Below are 17,912 nucleotides of genomic sequence, written 5' to 3'. Positions count from 1 at the left end.
TGTAAACTACAGTTTATGATACGCTCCTTTGCTTTTCCTTAGGGTGGCGTCCTAAAGGGCTATTAGTTGCCCATCTTCATGAGCATAAATCTGCTGTGAATCGAATTAGGGTCTCTGATGAACACTCACTTTTTGCAACATGTTCAAATGATGGCACAGTGAAAATCTGGAACAGTCAAAAGATGGAGGGGAAGACCACCACTACCAGGTACCATATGCTCAGGAATGAATCAGTTCGTTAATTCAAATCAACAAATGTTTATTGAGTGCTTACTCTATAACAACCACTGTTAGGGATAGCAGGCATATAGCAACGATAAATAGACAAAAATCCTTCTGTGGTGGAGCTTACCTTCTACTGGAAAGTGAGAGACAAGGAAAGTATAAGTAAAACAGCTAATGTGTTAAATGGTTAAAAATAATTGTGGTAAAAAATACATCTGGAAAGGAAGATAGGAAATGCAGTAGAGGTGGGGTAGGGTAGAATTTAAATAAATTAACCAGAGAATGCCTCACAGGGAAAGTGACATTTGAGGAAGGACTTGAAAAAAGTGAGAGAAAGCCATGTGGATATCTTGTGGAAAAACATTCCAGGCAGAGGAAACAGTCATTTCAAAGGCCCTGAAGAAGAAACATGTTTGGCATGATTGAGGAATAGCAGAAAGGTCTTTGTGGCTGGAGCAGAGTGAGCAAGATGGAGGAGTAAGAGGGGCCAATTAGATATGGCCTTGTAGGCTGTTGTAAAGGACTTTGACTTTGACTCTGAGTGAGGTGGGGAGCCTTTGAAGAGTTCCGAGTAGGGGAGAGATATGATCTGAGTTAGTTGTCAACAGAATTACTCTGGCTATTATGTTGAGAATAGACTGAAGAGGAGCAGGGCAGAAGCAGTCAGGAGACTTTTAATAATCAGACAAGAGCTGGTGGCTTACTAGCAGTATGAGGTGGTGGGAAACGATCAGATCCTGTATATAACAAGATTTGCTGAATCAGTTAGATGGAATATGATCATGAGAAATGTAAAAAAACTATAGAATGGCTAACTGTATAAGGAAAACAAATAGTGTACCATTGCCACACTCCTGTGGACAAGAAGGATATAATTTATGACTTCAAATCCCTAAGACTTTAAATATGCATGATGTGATTTTAATAAATGTGATTATGATAAGTATTTTAGAATTGTACAACTTTGTAAGTATGTCCCTATCTGTAGTTTATCCTCCTATCTGTAGTTTATCTTCCTTCTGTTTCTTTCTTTCTCTGTATTGGTTCTACTATACTCTTTTTTTTTTTTTTTTTTTTTTTTTTTTGAGACAGAGTCTCGCTCTGTCACCCGGGCTGGAGTGCAGTGGCACTATCTTGGCTCACTGCAAGCTCCGCCTCCCGGCTTCACTCCATTCTCCTGCCTCAGCCTCCCGAGTAGCTGGGACTACAGGCGCCTGCCACCACGCTGGGCTAATTTTTTGTATTTTTAGTAGAGATGGGGTTTCACCATATTAGCCATGATGGTCTCGATCTCTTGACCTCGTGATCTGCCCGCCTCGGCCTCCCAAAGTGCTGGGATTACAGCCATGAGCCACCACGCCCGGCCCGTTCTACCATATTCTTATTTGTTCTTTGCCTAGTTTGGTCTGAAAAGAAAGCTACTAGAAATCAGAATTGAATCTCATCTATGTAAAAAGATGTGGGGTATCTCTGGTGCTTTTCTTGTAAGTTCATTGACCATAATTAACCACAAAATCATCAAACAACAAAATATCTTTGATAACTAAAATAATTTAAAAGTTTACTCTTTACTTACCAACCTGATAAGATTTTGTGCTGATTAGCTCTATATTTTTACACCATGCTTAATTATTGTATTTTTCCTCATTCTGTCTTTGTGTTGTATTGGTCAGAAGATAATTTAAAAAGAAGAATCCTAGGTCCATGTAGAAATTTTTTTGTCAACATTTTACTATAAAATTTTCAAATATACAAGCAAAGTTGAAAGTGTTTAACAGTGAATATCCACATACTTGCCACCTAGATTTGTAATGATTTTACTATGTTTGCTGTGTTTTATAACTATTCATTTATCCACCTCCCATCAATCTATTCTTTAAAATTTTTATTTTACTTCTTAGAGTCAGGGTCTCTTTTGCCCAGGCTAGAGTGCAGTGGCCTGATCATAGCTCACTGTAACCTTGAACTCCTGGGTTTCAAGTAATTCTTTTGCCTCAGCCTCTCAGGTAACTAGGACTATAGGCGCATGCCACCACACCCAGTTAATTTATAGCTCTTTTTTCTTCTTGATATAAAATTTGTATGCTATGAAGTACGCAGATCTCAAGTGAACCATTCCATGAGTTCTGACAAATAAAACCTCTACATCCTGAATCCTTCTCAAGATACAAAATTTGACCATCATACCAGGATGTTCCCTCCTATCCCTTTCTTTTAAATCCCTGCTCTTTTCTTCCCCTTCTACTACCATTCTTTTGATTTTTTCCTAACCATTCTTAGCTTTTTTTTTCCTTTTTTTTTTTTTTTTTTTGAGATAGTCTCACTCTGTTTCCCAGGCTGGAGTACAGTGGCATGATCCTGGCTCACTGTAACTTCTGCCTCCTGGGTTCAAGTGATTCTCCTGCCCCAGCCTCTCAAGTAGCTAGGACTACAGGCGTGTGCCACCACACCTGGCTAATTTTTGAATTTTTAGCAGAGAGGGGTTTTGCCATTGTTGACCAGGTTGGTCTTGAACTCTTGACCTCAAGTGATCCGCCAGCCTCAGCCTCCCAAAGCACTGAGATTACAGGTGTGAGCCACTGCACCCAGCCCATTCTTAGCATTTTAACTTAGCATTTTAAGTACCTCTTCTGATAATTGTTTTCCAAATGGTTCTTTGTTATTATCAGTTGGATTCATTGTCCCCTTTATTAGGATGGTAAATTGCAAAAACCCTGCTTGTTAGTTCTCAAGTGATTTTTATTACAGTCATACTTTCTGTATCCCAGTGTCATGCTTTAGACAGTGTTGTTTCGGTATCCCATTTCAGTTAATAATATCCCCCAAATTTTGGTAATTTAGCTGACTTAATAGAATTTGGGAAGTCTGTATGATTAGGAGACTGGATCTCCTCTGAATGCAGTTACTCTTTTGCTTTGCTGTAACACCTGCTCTCTTGTTTGTGGGCAGCCATGGGCCTTGGATTGGGAAAGAGTGTAAGAAAATGCAGTGTGTCGCCCTTATCAGATCCCTTTATTGACTAGTGGGGGAGAAGGAAGCAATTCTTATTGCTAGAGCCAAGTGGGGAACAGCTGGTGGCAGGGAAAGAACAGCAAAACTAATGTGTTTTCTTAGGAAATGTTGCTAGTACATTCTGACTAAGAGGAGTTTCCCCCAGGAGTGATGTTGGCAGACCATCCAGTTCCCAGTCCTGATTTTCTTACTGAATTGTGATTGGTGATTTACGCTACTTAGATCTTGGCTCTGCCATTTTCTTTTTTCTTATTTGAGTTAAACTTTCAGTTTGTCCCTTTGGGACTAGTTGTTGAAAAATTGCTGTTTTTCTAAACTTTTGCACAGATTTTTCAACTTATTTATAGTATTTTAAATTACATTTTCTGTGTTTTCTTCTTGTGCTACCTTATTTCTGGCTCATTCAGCTTCTCAATTTTAGGGGAGATGGATGCATTTGTTATTTGTTGAAATTGGGGTGGTAGTAAAGTAAGTGGAGTTCTATCACAGTGAAAACTTAAAACAATATGAGTGGTACAAAAGAAAGTTGTCAGTGTTAGGGTTACATATTTTGGAGTCACTGGTAGTGTTACTGGGGGATCCTTGCTCCCAGAGCTCCCAAGATGGTGGCGGGCCACTTGCAAGATGGTGGCAAGCCTCATATTCTCTGACCTGGGGTTCTTGGCCTCACAGATTCCAGGGAATGGAATCCTGGGCCATGTGGTGAGTGTTATAGCTCTATTAGAAGCAGTGGGTCACGGAAGAGAACCATGGAACCCAGTGACTAGTGTTCAGCTCGATTAGGACGAACCCAGGCACTTAGCCGTGCAGGAACAGTGGCAAGCCTTTAGCCCTATCGGGAGTGGCAGTGGGCGCCTTGCTAGATCAGGAGCACAGCGGACACCCTGCAAGATCCGGAGGGATGGAAGTCAGCAGCGAGTCTGCGACAGCAGCAAACAGCAGTAGTGGACGGCCAGTGAAAGCTTAGCTTGAGCCATAACAAAACACGGACCAGAAGAGTGCAGTTGCAAGATTTAATACAGTGAAATAGAGTGAAAACAGAGCTCCCATATAAGGGGAGGGGACCCAAAGGGGGTTGCCCTTGCTGGCTTGAATGCCTGGGTTTATATCCTGATCTTTGTCCCTCCTGCTGTGCTCTCAGGCAATAGATGATTGGCTATTTCTTTACCGAGTTTAAAGGCGGATGCGGTCACCTTCCCAGCTAGGCTTAGGGATTCTTAGTCGGCCTAGGAAGTCCAGCTAGTCTTGTCTGTCAGTAGTATTGAAAGTCAAAGTTTTTGAGTGACTATAAAGTAAAGGGATTATGAAGGGCAACAAAGGCCTGATGTTTGAATCTTAGGAAATTGAATTTTTGAAACAGGAAGAGAGGGGCAAGAAAGGGAAAGAGAAGAAACCATTTAAGTTAATATTATAAACTACGATGAAAGAGAAAACTTATGAAAGGAATACGTAGGCCTCTCTCAAAGGAGACAAAAACTCCTACTAGCATGAAAAGCTCATAATGCCATTGGTGCACTCTCATACAGTGCCCTCTGGTGGAATGCAATTGATGCCTCTTCCCTGGAGGTGTTTTTTTACAATATATGTATCCAAGCCTTTATGATGTACATATCCTAAGGAAATAACTAAGAATCAACTCAGATTTAGTTTCAAGACTGTTCAGATTGACTTTCTTTATAATAGCAAAAAATTAGGAGCACACTAAAAGTTCAGCAGCCATTATCAATGAAAGACATTGATAATTGTGTTTTTTAAAATTAGGTTTAAGAAGAGCATATGGGGTTTCTATTTTGGAACGGCATAGTAAATCTGTTCCTCCGTAAAGCAGTGAGAATACTGGCAAAGACTGGCAAAGTCAATTTTCTGAGAACTTTGGAAATCAGCTAACGCCTTGCAGCAATCTAAAGTGGATTCAAGAAAAACACTTGACTCTCCATAAGAACAGTGAGCCATGTCATCTTTAACTTACTGTAATCTCATCCCCCTTTACCAGCTCTGTGATAGTCTGGAAAACAGCCTCATAACTATGGTAGCCATGAAAACTAGCCCCTTAGTAGCCAGTGGAGGGGTCATAATAGCATTGGAGCTCCCCAAAAGCCCATCTCCAGAGAATTGTCACTATTTGACCTCTGCGCCAGCTGGCTGTAAAGTTCCATTTTCAGGACCCGTCTTTATTTGACTTGGCTCATACCTTGTTCTTTGAGAAAACTCTTACTCACAGGGTACTTGTTGAAAATAATCATCACCATTTATTTAACATAGCAGTCATCTTGAGGTGGCATCAAGAGGCTGACAGAAAGCTTAAAAGGAAGAACTGGGTAATGAGATGTCCATATGGGCCTTTGAAAAGTTTTGATCTATCCGTGGGTCCTTATAAGACCACATGTATGTGTAGAGTTGTGCACATACCCAGGAAGGAACTGAAAAGACCAAATTCTCATGTCTGGCTGGCTTTGAGACTCTGTGCAAGCAAGAACTGAAGACTAAAGCAGAGATGTAAAATGCCTGATGGAGTGTTGAAGGTGTGTCACAACATAAACAAAACCCTCAGTAAAAGGCTGGAACACTTAATTGTTCAAGGCATTGAAGGAAATACCTGCCAGTTATTAGGTGACCACTTACCTAACTGAACAGAGACTTCAGTGGCCACATATGACAAAGAATACAGACTTTATAGAATTAGTCCAAGCAAGTCACTAAACAAATAGCAACAGCTTTGGAATCTTATTTCCAACGATGACACATTATATTAATTTTGAATGCACAGTTTTGAACAAAAGATTACAAGTTAGGCAAAGAAGCAAGTAAGGATGGCTTATACATAGGAAAAAACCTTACTAGACACAGATTTTAAATCAGCTATTAAAAATATGTGCAAAGAATTAAAAGAAACCATGTCTAAATAATTAAAGGAAAATATGAGAACATTGTCTAACCAAATAGACAATATCAATAAAGAGGTAGAAATCATAAAATAGAAATTCTGGAACTGAAAAGTATAATAACTGAAAAAATTTGCTGGAGAGCTTCAATAGCAGATTTCCACTGATAAGAGCAAAAAATTAGAGAATTTGAAGATGATTGATATTATCCAGTCAGAGGTACAAAAAAGAAAAGAATGAAGAAAAATGAGTAGAGCCTCAGAGACCTGTGGTGTACTATCAAGCATTCTCACACATGCATAATAAAAGTTCCAGAGGGAGAGGGGACGGAAAAGGGGACAGAAAGAATATTTGAAGAAATAATGCCTGAGAACTTTTCATGTTTGATGGAAAACGTTAATCTGCCAAGCCAAGAATTCAGTGAACTCTAAATAGGACAAAATCAAGCAAGCCATACCTGGACACATCATACACTATTGGAAGACAAAGACAGAATTTTGAAAGCAGAGAGAGAAAAGTGACTCATCACATACAAGGGATCTTCTATAAAATTAACAGTTGATTTTTAAGTCAGAAATGATAGAGGCCAGAAGTCAGTGTGTTGAAAGGAAAAGACTGTCGACCAGTAATTCTGTGGCAGTAAAATTGTCCTTCAGAAACCAAGGAGAAATTAAGACATTTCAAGATAAATAAAAACAGGGACTTTATTGCCAGTAGATTTGCCCTAAAAGAAATACTAAAGGGAGTCCTTTATGCTGAAATGAAAGAATATGATACAGTGACTTCAATCCGTATAAAGAAATGAAGAGCACTAGTAAAGATAACATAAGTAAATACGAAAGTACAAATTATTTTTATTTGTAACTCTTTTTACCTGCTATCTGATTTCGAAAGATGACTGCATAAAGAGATAATTATAAGACTGTCAGTGGGCTTATAACATGTAGATATGTAATTTGTATGATAATAGTTATATGTATGAGGGAGGAGGGAAGAGAAGACAGAGCAAAGTTTTTATGTATTACTGAAATTAAGTTGGTATTAATTTGATTATTTTATGATGTTCATTGTATTCTCAGAGCAACCACAACTTATAAATGTAATCAGAAGGCAGAGTTGATAGAAAGGGTGAAAAACATGATCCAACTATATGCTATGTATGATAGACACACTTTAGATTTAAAGACATAAATAGGCTGAAAGTAAAAGAAATGAGAAGATAAACCATGCAAATAGTACCTAAGAAAGAGCTAGGCCAGGTGCAGTGGCTCATGCCTGTAATCCCAGCACTTTGGGAGGCTAAGGCGGTGGATCACCTGAGATCAGGAGTTCGAGACTAGCCTAGTCAACATGGCAAAACCATGACTCTACTAAAAATAAAAAAAATTTTTGCCAGGCATAGTGGCACGCACCTGTAGTCCCAGCTACTCGGGAGGCTGAGGTAGGAAAATTGCTTGAACGCGGGAGGTGGGGGTTGCACTGAGCTGAGATCGCGCCCCTGCACTCCACCTTGGGTGACAAAGCGAGACTCTGTCTAAAAAAAAAAAAATAAATGCTGGAGTGGCCAATGTCAGATAGAACATAAACTTTAAGGCACAAATTTCTCCTAGAGACGACGAAGGAGATTTTATAATGGTAAAAGAATAAGTTCATCATCAAGACATAACAATTACAAACATACTTAACAGCAGAGCCCCAAAAACACACTAAGCAAAACCCAATAGAATTGAAGGGAAAAATAGATAATTCCATTATAATAGTGGGAGCCTTTAGTAGCTTGTTTTCAAGATGGATAGAACAACTAAACATAAGATCAGCAAAGAAATAGAAAATGTGAGCAACACTACAAACCAACCAGATTTAACAGGTATCAGTAGAATTCTCCACTCAGAAACAGCAGAATATAAATCTTCCTTAAGTGTACATGTAATCTTTTCTATATTTAACTATATATTAGGTCACAAAACAAACCTCAATAAATTTAAAAGGATTGAAAGCATATGAAGTATGTTTGCTAACCAAATTGGAATGAAACTAGGTATCAGTAACAGAAAGGAAGTTGGGAAATTCTCAAATACATGGAGATTAAACAACATATAGCTAAATACCCAGCATTTCAAAAGGAAATTAGAAAATACTTTGAGATGAATGAAAATGAGAACAGCATACTAAAACTTGGATAATGCATCTAGAGGAGTACTAAAAGGGAAATTTATCACTGTAAACATTCATATTAAAAAAGAAGAAAGATCCTGAATTAGTAACTTAACCCTAACCTTAAGAAACTAGAAAAAGAGCAAACTTAAAGCAAGTAGAAAGGAATGATAAAGACTAAAGAGGAAATAAATGAAATAGTAGAAAAACAAAAAAAAAAATCAACAAAGGTAGAAATTGGTTGTTTGTAAAGATCAACAAAATTGGCACACCTTTAGTGATCAATAAAAAGAGAGGACTCAAGTTACTGAAAACAGGAATTGAAGGGGACACATTACTGCTGACTTGACAGAAATAAAAAAAGTACTGTGAAGGAAATACCATAAACAATTGTATGCCAACAAATTAGATAACCTAGGTGAAATGGACGAATTCCTAGAAAGACACAAGCTGCTGAAAATGACTAAAGAAGAAATATAAAATCTGAATAGACCTATAATAATAAAGAAATTAGTAATCAAAAAACCTCCCACAAAGCCCAGGCTGAGATAGCTTCATGGTGTATTCTACCAGAGGTTTAAAGAATTACAGTAGTTCTCCCTTATGTGCGGAAGAGACGATCCAAGACCCCTAGTGAATGCCCCAAACCTCGGATAATACCAAACCTTATATATACTGTGTTTTTTGTTATATGTACATATCTATGATAAAGTTTAATTTATAAATTAGGCACAGTGAGAGATCAACAACACTAATAGAAGAGTTACAACAATATATTTTAATAAAAGTTATGTGAATAGAATATCTCTCAAAATGTCTTATTATTCTGTACTCACCCTTCTTGTGATTATCAATCTAATAACTGGGACAGCTACTAAGTGACTAACTGACCAACGAGCAGGTAGTGTATTCAGCTGGATAAAGGAATGATTAAAGTCCTGGGCAGGAGGGAACAGGACAGTGTGAGATTTTATCACACTACTCAGAATGGTGCACAATTCAAAACTTGTGAATTGTTTATTCTGGAATTTCCATTTAATATTTTCTGACTGCGGTTGACCACAGGTAACTGAAACCAGGGAAAGTGAAACTGTGGATAAGAGGGAACTAATGTAATATCCATCCTTCAAAAAGTCTTCCAAAAAATAAATGAGGGAACACTTCTTAACTCATCCTTTGAGGCAGATGTCAGTCTGATACCACAGCCAGGTAAACAGTTCACAAGAAAGCTACAGACCAATACCAATAATTAATATAAGTGTAAAAATCTGCCAGAAAATAATAGTAAACTGAATCCAACATGTAAAAAATAATATGACCAAGTACAATTTATCTTAGGAATATAAGGTTGGTTCAACATATGAAAATCAATTAATGTACCATTAATATGGTATAATGTACCATTTATATGGTATAATATGGTATAATATAGAATAAAGGGTAAAGACCAAACGATCATCTCACAAACTCTCAGAAAGTATTCGACAAAGTCCAATATCATTTTATAATTAAAACCAACTCAACAAACCAATTAGTAATAGAAAAGAATGAATAAAGGCCATCTACACAAAAAACCCTACAGCTAACATTGTACTTAATGGTAAAAGATTGAAAGCTTTCCCCCTAAGAGTTAGACAAGAATGTCCACTTTTGCCACTTCATTTGAATACTGTACTGGAGGTTCTAGCCAGGACATTTGGGTAAGAAAAAGAAATTGAAGGCATACAAATTGGAAAGGAGAAAGTAAAATTTTCTGTTAGCAGCTAGCATGAGAATTAGCAATAATTAAACAATGATTGTTTAAAAAACTTACTAGAACTAATAAGTTCAACAAAGTTGCAGAATACAAGATGAATATATAAAAATCACTTGCATTTCTATATGGTAGCAATGAATAGTCCAAACATGAATTTAAGAAACCATCTATTTACAGTAGTATCAAAATGAACAAAATATTTGGGAATAAATTTTACACAAGAAAGTATAAGATTTGTATACTGAAAAATACTAAAGATCATTGAAAGAAATTAAAGAAGACTCGAATGGAAAGAAACCCCATGTTCATGCAATGGAATACTTAATATCATTAAGATGGCAGACCTCTCGATGTACAGATGCAATGCCATCTCTTTGGAATTTCTAGCTGCCTTTTTTTTTTTCCTGAAATCAATGATCTAATCCTAAAATCCATAAAGAATGATAAGAGACTCAGAATAGCCAAAACAATCTTGAAAGAAAAGAACCAAATTGAAGGACTCACACTTCTGTATTTCAAAACTTGCTACAAAGCTACAGTAAATCAAGACAGTGGAGTACTGGCATAGGGATAGACATATAGATCATGTCTATGTGTATGTCTGTGTCATATATTCAATGATCTAATCCTAAAATCCATAAAGAATGATAAGAGACTCAGAATAGCCAAAACAATCTTGAAAGAAAAGAACCAAATTGAAGGACTCACACTTCTGTATTTCAAAACTTGCTACAAAGCTACAGTAAATCAAGACAGTGGAGTACTGGCATAGGGATAGACATATAGATCACGTCTATGTGTATGTCTGTGTCATATATTCATGGAATAGAACTGACATGCAGAAATACATTGATGGTCATTTTTTTTTGACAGAGGTGTCAGGATAATTCAATGGGGAAAAGAATGGCCTTTTGAACAAACAGTGCTGGGATTACAGGATTTCCACATGCAAAAAGATGAATCTCAGTAGACTTACTCAAAGTGGATCATAGACTAAATGTAAGAACTAAAACCATAAAACTTTTAGAAGAAAACATAGACATGTATGTCTTCATGACCATGGATTCGGTAAGGATTTCTGAGAAATTACATGAAAAACACAAGTGACAAAGGAAAAAATAGACAAATGGGACTTCATCAATGTTATAAACTTTGTGCTTCAAAGGACTCTATCAAGAAAGTGAAAAGACAACCCACAGAATGGGAGAAATAACTTATAAATCATATATCTGATAAATATCTATTATTTAAAATGTATAAAGAACCTTACAACTCAACAGTTAAAAGACAAATGACCCAATTAAAAAGCAAATGATGTGAATAGATGTTTCTCCAAATAGGACCAATTAAGCACATGAAAAGATGCTCCCTAGTCGCTAGAGAAATGTAAATCAAAACCACAGTGAGATACTACTTCACACCCACTACAATGGCTATAGTAAAAAAGGCAGTAACAAGTGTTAGGATGTGGAGAAGTTGAAAGCTTTATACATTGCTAGTGAGAATGTAAAAATAGTGCAGTAACTTTGGAAAACAGTTTGGTAGCCTTTCAAAATGGTAGACATAGAGTTACCATATGACCCTATGATTCCATTCCTAGCTATATACCCAAGACAGTTGAAAACATATGTTCACACAAAAATCTGTACACAAATGTTCATAGCAGCGTTATTCATAATAGTCAAAAAATGGAAACCACAATTTCTATCATGTGATGAATAGATAAATTAAATGTGGTATATCTACACAATGGAAAACTATTTAGCCATAAAACGGAACGAAGTACTGCTACATGCTGTAATGTGAATAAACCTTGAAAACAGTATGCTAAGTGAAAGTAGTCAGATCCAAAGGCCACATATTGTATGATTTCACTTATATTAAGTGTTCAGATAGATAAATCCATAGAGACACAAAGTAGATTAAGAATTGCCAGGTGCTGGGGGAAGGGAGCTTTGGGAAGAGACAGCTAATGGATACGGGGTTTCCTTTGGGTATGCTGAAGATGTTCTGGAATTAGATAATGGTGATAGTTGTAAAATGTGGTGACTTTATTTATAAAGCCCTTTAAAAGGGTAAATGTGGTGATATGTCAATATTAAAAGAGATGGGGAGAGAAAGCCTAAGTGTGTGTGAGAGACCAAGCACACTGGCACTCCCGTCTCTGCCATTGCTTGTCACTGGCTGTCTTTACTCATCTACAGTACTGATTGGGCCCCTGTAGGCATTGTGTTTGAGACATTTGTCCACACAAAGACTTACACACAAATGTTTATAGCGGCATTATTCATAGTAGCCAAAAGGTGGAAATGACCTATATGTTTATCAGCAGATGAATGGATGAGCAAAATGTGATGTAGCTGTACAATGGAATAATATTCAGCCTAAAAAGGAATGAGGTATTACATACCACACCATAAACTTTGACATTATGTTATGTGAAAGAAGCTTAATTTAAAGACCACAATGATGACTGCATTTATATGAAATGTCCAGAACAGGGACGTTCATAGAAAATAAAGTTGGTGGCCGGGCGCGGTGGCTCAAGCCTGTAATCCCAGCACTTTGGGAGGCCGAGACGGGCGGATCACGAGGTCAGGAGTTCGAGACCATCCTGGCTAACACGGTGAAACCCCGTCTCTACTAAAAAATACAAAAAACTAGCCGGGCGAGGTGGTGGGCGCCTGTAGTCCCGGCTACTCGGGAGGCTGAGGCAGGAGAATGGCGTAAAAACCCGGGAGGCGGAGCTTGCAGTGAGCTGAGATCCGGCCACTGCACTCCACCCTGGGCGACATAGCGAGACTCCGTCTCAAAAAAAAAAAAAAAAAAAAAGAAAATAAAGTTGGTTAGTTGTTACCAGAGGCTAGGGAGAGAGGCAAATAGGGAATGAATGCTAATGGGTATGAGGACAGTTTATTTTTTGATGTCTTATAATTAATGAAAATGGCCTGGAACTAGTGGTGATCTTTGCAGAAATCTGTTAATATACTAAAAATCATTGAATTGTGCACTTTAAAATGCACTTTATGGTATTTGAAAATCATTTCAGCAAAGCTGTTATTAAGAAAAACAACTAGGCCGGGCACTGTGGCACATGCGTGTAATCCCAGCACTTTGGGAGGCCGAGGTGGGCGGATCATGAGGTCAGGAGATCAAGACCATCCTGGCTAACACGGTGAAACCCCGTCTCTACTGAAAATACAAAAGAATTAGCTGGGCTTGGTGGCGGGTGGAGGCTGAATCAGGAGAATGGCATGAACCTGGGAGGCAGAGCTTGCAGTGAGCCAAGATCGCGCCACTGCACTCTAGCCTGAGCGACAGAGCGAGACTCCATCTCAGAAAAACAAACAAAAACAAAAACAAAAAAACAACTAGGGAGAGATGATTGATAAAATATGTGAAATACTACAGTTTTTTTTAAAAAACAAATGTAAATATATTATGTATAGAAAACCTTTTGAAGGATATGTAACAAAATGTTAATAGTGTTTCTGGGTGGTATTGTTATAAATGTTTTTACATTTCTGTATTTTAGTGCGCTTAATATGCATTAACTTTTATAATAAAGTGAAATAAATTACACAAGATAGATGAATGTGTTCGGCGTTTAGGGGCTTTTGACTTTTTAGAGGTATGGCCCCTTAGAAGTGTAAAGTTGCAGTCTGTGTGGAGGGTAATGGAGGAGGGAGTTGGTGATAATGGAAGTCCCTTGCGTAGATGATATATTCAAGAAGTTTGGCAGTGAATTTAAAGAAAGAGAGTAGAAAACACAGCTTGAGAGATCAGCATATGTGTGGGAGAGACTGAATATTATAATTTTGCATTTATGAATGTTTTGTGGTTTACATATTACCTGATTTTCCCTGTGGTCCAGTTAGGGAAATAGGTCAAGGATAAACTGAGGCATACAACTGATTAAGTAGCTTCATCAACATCATGTAAGTAGTTGGTAGTGGAAGTTCTTGATTCCAAAGCCAGTGCTTTTCCTTCTGTGCCAAGCTGCGCTGTGTGATGGAATAACTGAAGGGTGTAAGAGTGAGGGTTTAAGATATTTCAAGAGTTGAAGGAGTTATGATCAGGACCACAAGTGTGGGAGTTCTCATTAGAAAAGAGTTCAAAACCAGCCTGGGCAACATGGCAAAACCCCGTCTCTACAAAAAATTAACCAGGCATAGTGATGCACGCCTGTAGTCCCAGCTGCCAGGGTAGCTGAGGTGGGAGGATCACTTGAGCCTAGGAGGTCGAGGCTGCAGTAAGCTGTGATTGCACCACTGGCCACTATACTCCAGCCTGGGCAACAGAGTGAGATGCTGTCTCAAAAAAAAAAAAAATAAGGAGAAGGAGGGATAGTCTATGATGGGAGAGAGAAGTGTGTGCAGATGGCTATTTGAAAATATCAGAAGAAAAGGTGATTTTTGTAACAGTTCTTTTGGGAGGAAATTGTTTTTGTCCTGAGATCAGGGAAATTAAGTGGACCTCACAGTAATAATTTTGCTTGCTAATAGCCATGTGGATATTTAACATTAGCAGTGACATTGTTTCATAAATGAATTTTATTTTTCTTTCATTCAGGTCTATTCTTACATACAGCCGAATTGGAGGTCGAGTCAAGACGCTCACATTCTGCCAAGGCTCCCACTATTTAGCCATAGCATCTGATAATGGTGCTGTCCAGCTTCTTGGAATTGAGGCTTCTAAGCTGCCCAAGTCTCCTAAAATCCATCCTTTACAAAGCAGGTATCTATCTTTTGTCTTTTTTAAACATTGTATTTAGTGCACTACAGTACCTTAACTCTCCTTTCTACCCTGCAATGTAGTTGGGATCAACTGAGGGCCTCTTAGAAGCCCATAAAATAAATAAATAAAATTTAAAAAATGTGCTTCCAGCTCAAAACTGTCACATGTGTTAGTCTCAGAAGATGATACCTATGTATCTTACCTTCTGCAAACTTGTCAAGAGGCCAAAGGGGCAGCTTTGAACTTGCAGCTCATCCCAGTCTAGAATTTGTCTGAATAACCTAAAATTACCAGTTATATCTTCTGTCTCAGTTACTAAAAACACAACTCTGCCTGATTTTGAGAATGTGAGTGTTCTTCATTAAGGAAAACTCAAATGTCAGCATTCCGTGACTTGGCATTAAAATCTCTGAAGTTGAGGGGGACGTGGAGAAGAGCATTTAGACAGATGATTTGCTTTTCATTTTAAAACAAAATAGCAGTGGTTCTATTTAAGAATTTTCTTCATTTTTTTATAAATTGTGGTTGCTTGCAGATTAAATGCATACAAGGTAAGATATTTAAAGACAAAGCAGAACAATTTTTGACCAATATGTGTTACACACTGAAGATTTCAAAGACATGTTATGCTTTAAGAATCTATAGTCTAGTGGGAGAAATAGACAAGTGAACAGACAATTTCAGTGCAATGTGGTAATTTTTACATGGATAACAGGAGCCAGCTTGAAAGGGAAGACAACAGGTAAGACCAGGTGTGAGTTAGCCAGGTGAAGCAAGGTGGTTAGGAAGGCCCAGGTGGAGGTGGTGGACCCCATAGAAGAAAGCAAAATGAGGAGTTGTTTAGTGGATGATAAGCCATGGCCATTAGGTAGCTTAAGGCAGAAAGGGATATTTGTTGGGTCACCTGGGCTTTTTGTTTTGTTTTGTTTTGCTTTTGCATTTAAAAAGGTTTTCCGCACATTCACTGAACAGATTTAAGCTACTTTTTTCCAGGACATATTCTTTATGGCCTTTAATAACAAATACCTGCCCATTTTTAAGAAAATCTGTTTCAGCAGATGATGCCTGTCTAGTAACAAATCTATTGAGTTTCATGTAAATTATTTAATAACTTGGCATAGTGCACTATGTGATGACTGAGCCCAGAGGCCACACACACAGACAGACATGCACATTCAGTGCACGGTTGTCTCTCAGCCAACGGCACTTTTCACTGTAAATGTTGCTCTCTTAAAGCAAACGTTAACTACCTAGATAAGGAGACTGGCAGGATGTTTAGCTTTTACTCTGCCTCACAGTGAGTGCTTCAAAGAAACCTTGCCATAAGGTCATAAGTCTTTGATTGTTTTGGTTATATCAACTGTTGTCATAGATAGCTCTTACTAATTAGAATTTGTGGAAGGAACCATTTTACATTTTACTTTGCAGTTGGATTTTTCATCACTCCTCAATAGGAAGATATGGTCCAAATTATAATATTTATAAGTACAATTGTTTATCCAAGAGTTAGCAGACTACAGCTTGCAGTATGGTCCATAAAATAAGAATGATATTTGCATTTTTAAAGGGTTGAAAAAATAAAAATAATATTCAACAGGAATGTATGTGATTCACAAAGCCTAAAATATTTACAGTCTGACTTCTTATAGATGATGTTTGCTGACCTCTGATCTACAAGATAAAACCAAAACTGCCTGTATGAATGCATGATATGTATGAGTCAAGGAGACTGGCCAATGTTTTATGTGTTCTTTTTAGTTTTAAAAATGCCTCAGCTTGAAAAAAACTAGTACACTTATACAGTGGAATAATAATCTGCATTATAAAGGAATGAATTATTGACTCATGCAACAACATTGATGAATCTTAAATGCATTTTGCCAATTAACCCACTTAACTGTATACCACAAAAAGTGAATTTTAACGTATGTAAAATTTAAAAAGTTAACCAGGATGTAAGGGGAAAGATGGAATGCAGTCTATGACAAATTAATCTGTTTTACAAGTGAATCACATAATCATATTGAAGGGCATGGCGAATAAAGGAGTAACTTTGGAAAACAGTTTTTAAATTTGATACTGGGAGGCTAATGACACAACTCAACTCAAACATTGTATTCTAGTTCGTTGTTTTTCACAGGGTTAACAACTTCATTTTAAGTTTCAGGTTTAACAAATCTGAAACTACCCTTCGTTTGTGTACTCAGGTTGAACAAACAAGTAAATATATTGTAGTTATGGGAGCCAGGTTTGTCACTGTTAGAGAAAGGTATTACAGATGAATGAACTCTGGTGCTGCATAGGAGTTGGAGATTATCAGTATGGACTCATGATATTTGTATATGCATAGGCATAAATATATACATGTATAGAAACACACGAACAGATACAGAAATATAGATGTGTCCACATGCCTGAAGTAGTATACATAATATATCTTTTAGCTCTGGCCATTGAGAGGAACTAGAAGCAGGCACACTGCCAGAGCAGTGAACACATAGGGCCTAGATTTTTGTTTCTAAATACATTGTTCAATAAAAGGAACTAGTACTTCTAGAACTGGTTGATTCCAGGTGTGTGCGGCAGGGAAAATAAAACATAAGCCTGGAGCATCTTGTGGTGTCACAAAATTAGAAAGTATTTAAAAAAGTACATTGAAAGGGCACAAGAGCTAACTTGAAAGAGCTTCCAATGGGCAAAGTTGGAACAACTTGGGCAACAAAATAAATAATTGTAGTATTGGATTGTAACTCAAAGAATAAAATAAATATCTGTGAATCCATACTGATATAAATAAGTGAATGAATAAGTTTCTGGGGAAGAAGTGACAACTTACAGAAGAATCCCAGTCAACTAATGCAGAAGGACTGAGGGAAACAAAAAGTCACCATTAGCTCACCACAGGCATGCTCCCTCAAATGGATGCTAAAATTAGTGGGCCAAAGTTAAAGCAGAAACAGAATTTTTGCATTGTCTCAAAGTATTTTTGCCAAATATTGAGTAATTATAAAGGGAAAAAATGTTTTACAATGGAGAATCCTAGCAGACACCAGCTTAATTCAGATGATTCAAGTTAACATCATAAGTGATTCAGGTTAAACATTTCTAATCTGAAAATCCAAAATTCTCCAAAAACTAGAAGTTTT

At 37.4% G+C, this 17,912-nt stretch overlaps 1 protein-coding gene across 2 annotated transcripts in view; it reads left to right on the top strand.

Annotated features, from left to right (window-relative positions):
• Positions 1–17,912, top strand: part of LOC105490395 (phosphoinositide-3-kinase regulatory subunit 4) — a 73,725-nt gene that overhangs the window by 47,452 nt on the left and 8,361 nt on the right. For both annotated transcript variants that reach the window (XM_011755942.2, XM_011755943.2), the window contains exons 13-14: positions 43–208; positions 14,602–14,766. In XM_011755942.2, the coding sequence (XP_011754244.2) occupies positions 43–208; positions 14,602–14,766 (331 nt within the window). The remainder of the gene's footprint in view (positions 1–42; positions 209–14,601; positions 14,767–17,912) is intronic.

The sequence above is a fragment of the Macaca nemestrina genome, chromosome 2 (assembly GCF_043159975.1).
Source record: "Macaca nemestrina isolate mMacNem1 chromosome 2, mMacNem.hap1, whole genome shotgun sequence".
In the NCBI taxonomy this organism is placed as follows: Eukaryota; Metazoa; Chordata; class Mammalia; order Primates; family Cercopithecidae; genus Macaca; species Macaca nemestrina.
The sequence above is the reverse complement of the archived record's forward strand: the minus strand, read 5'-3'. Positions and strand labels throughout refer to the sequence as shown.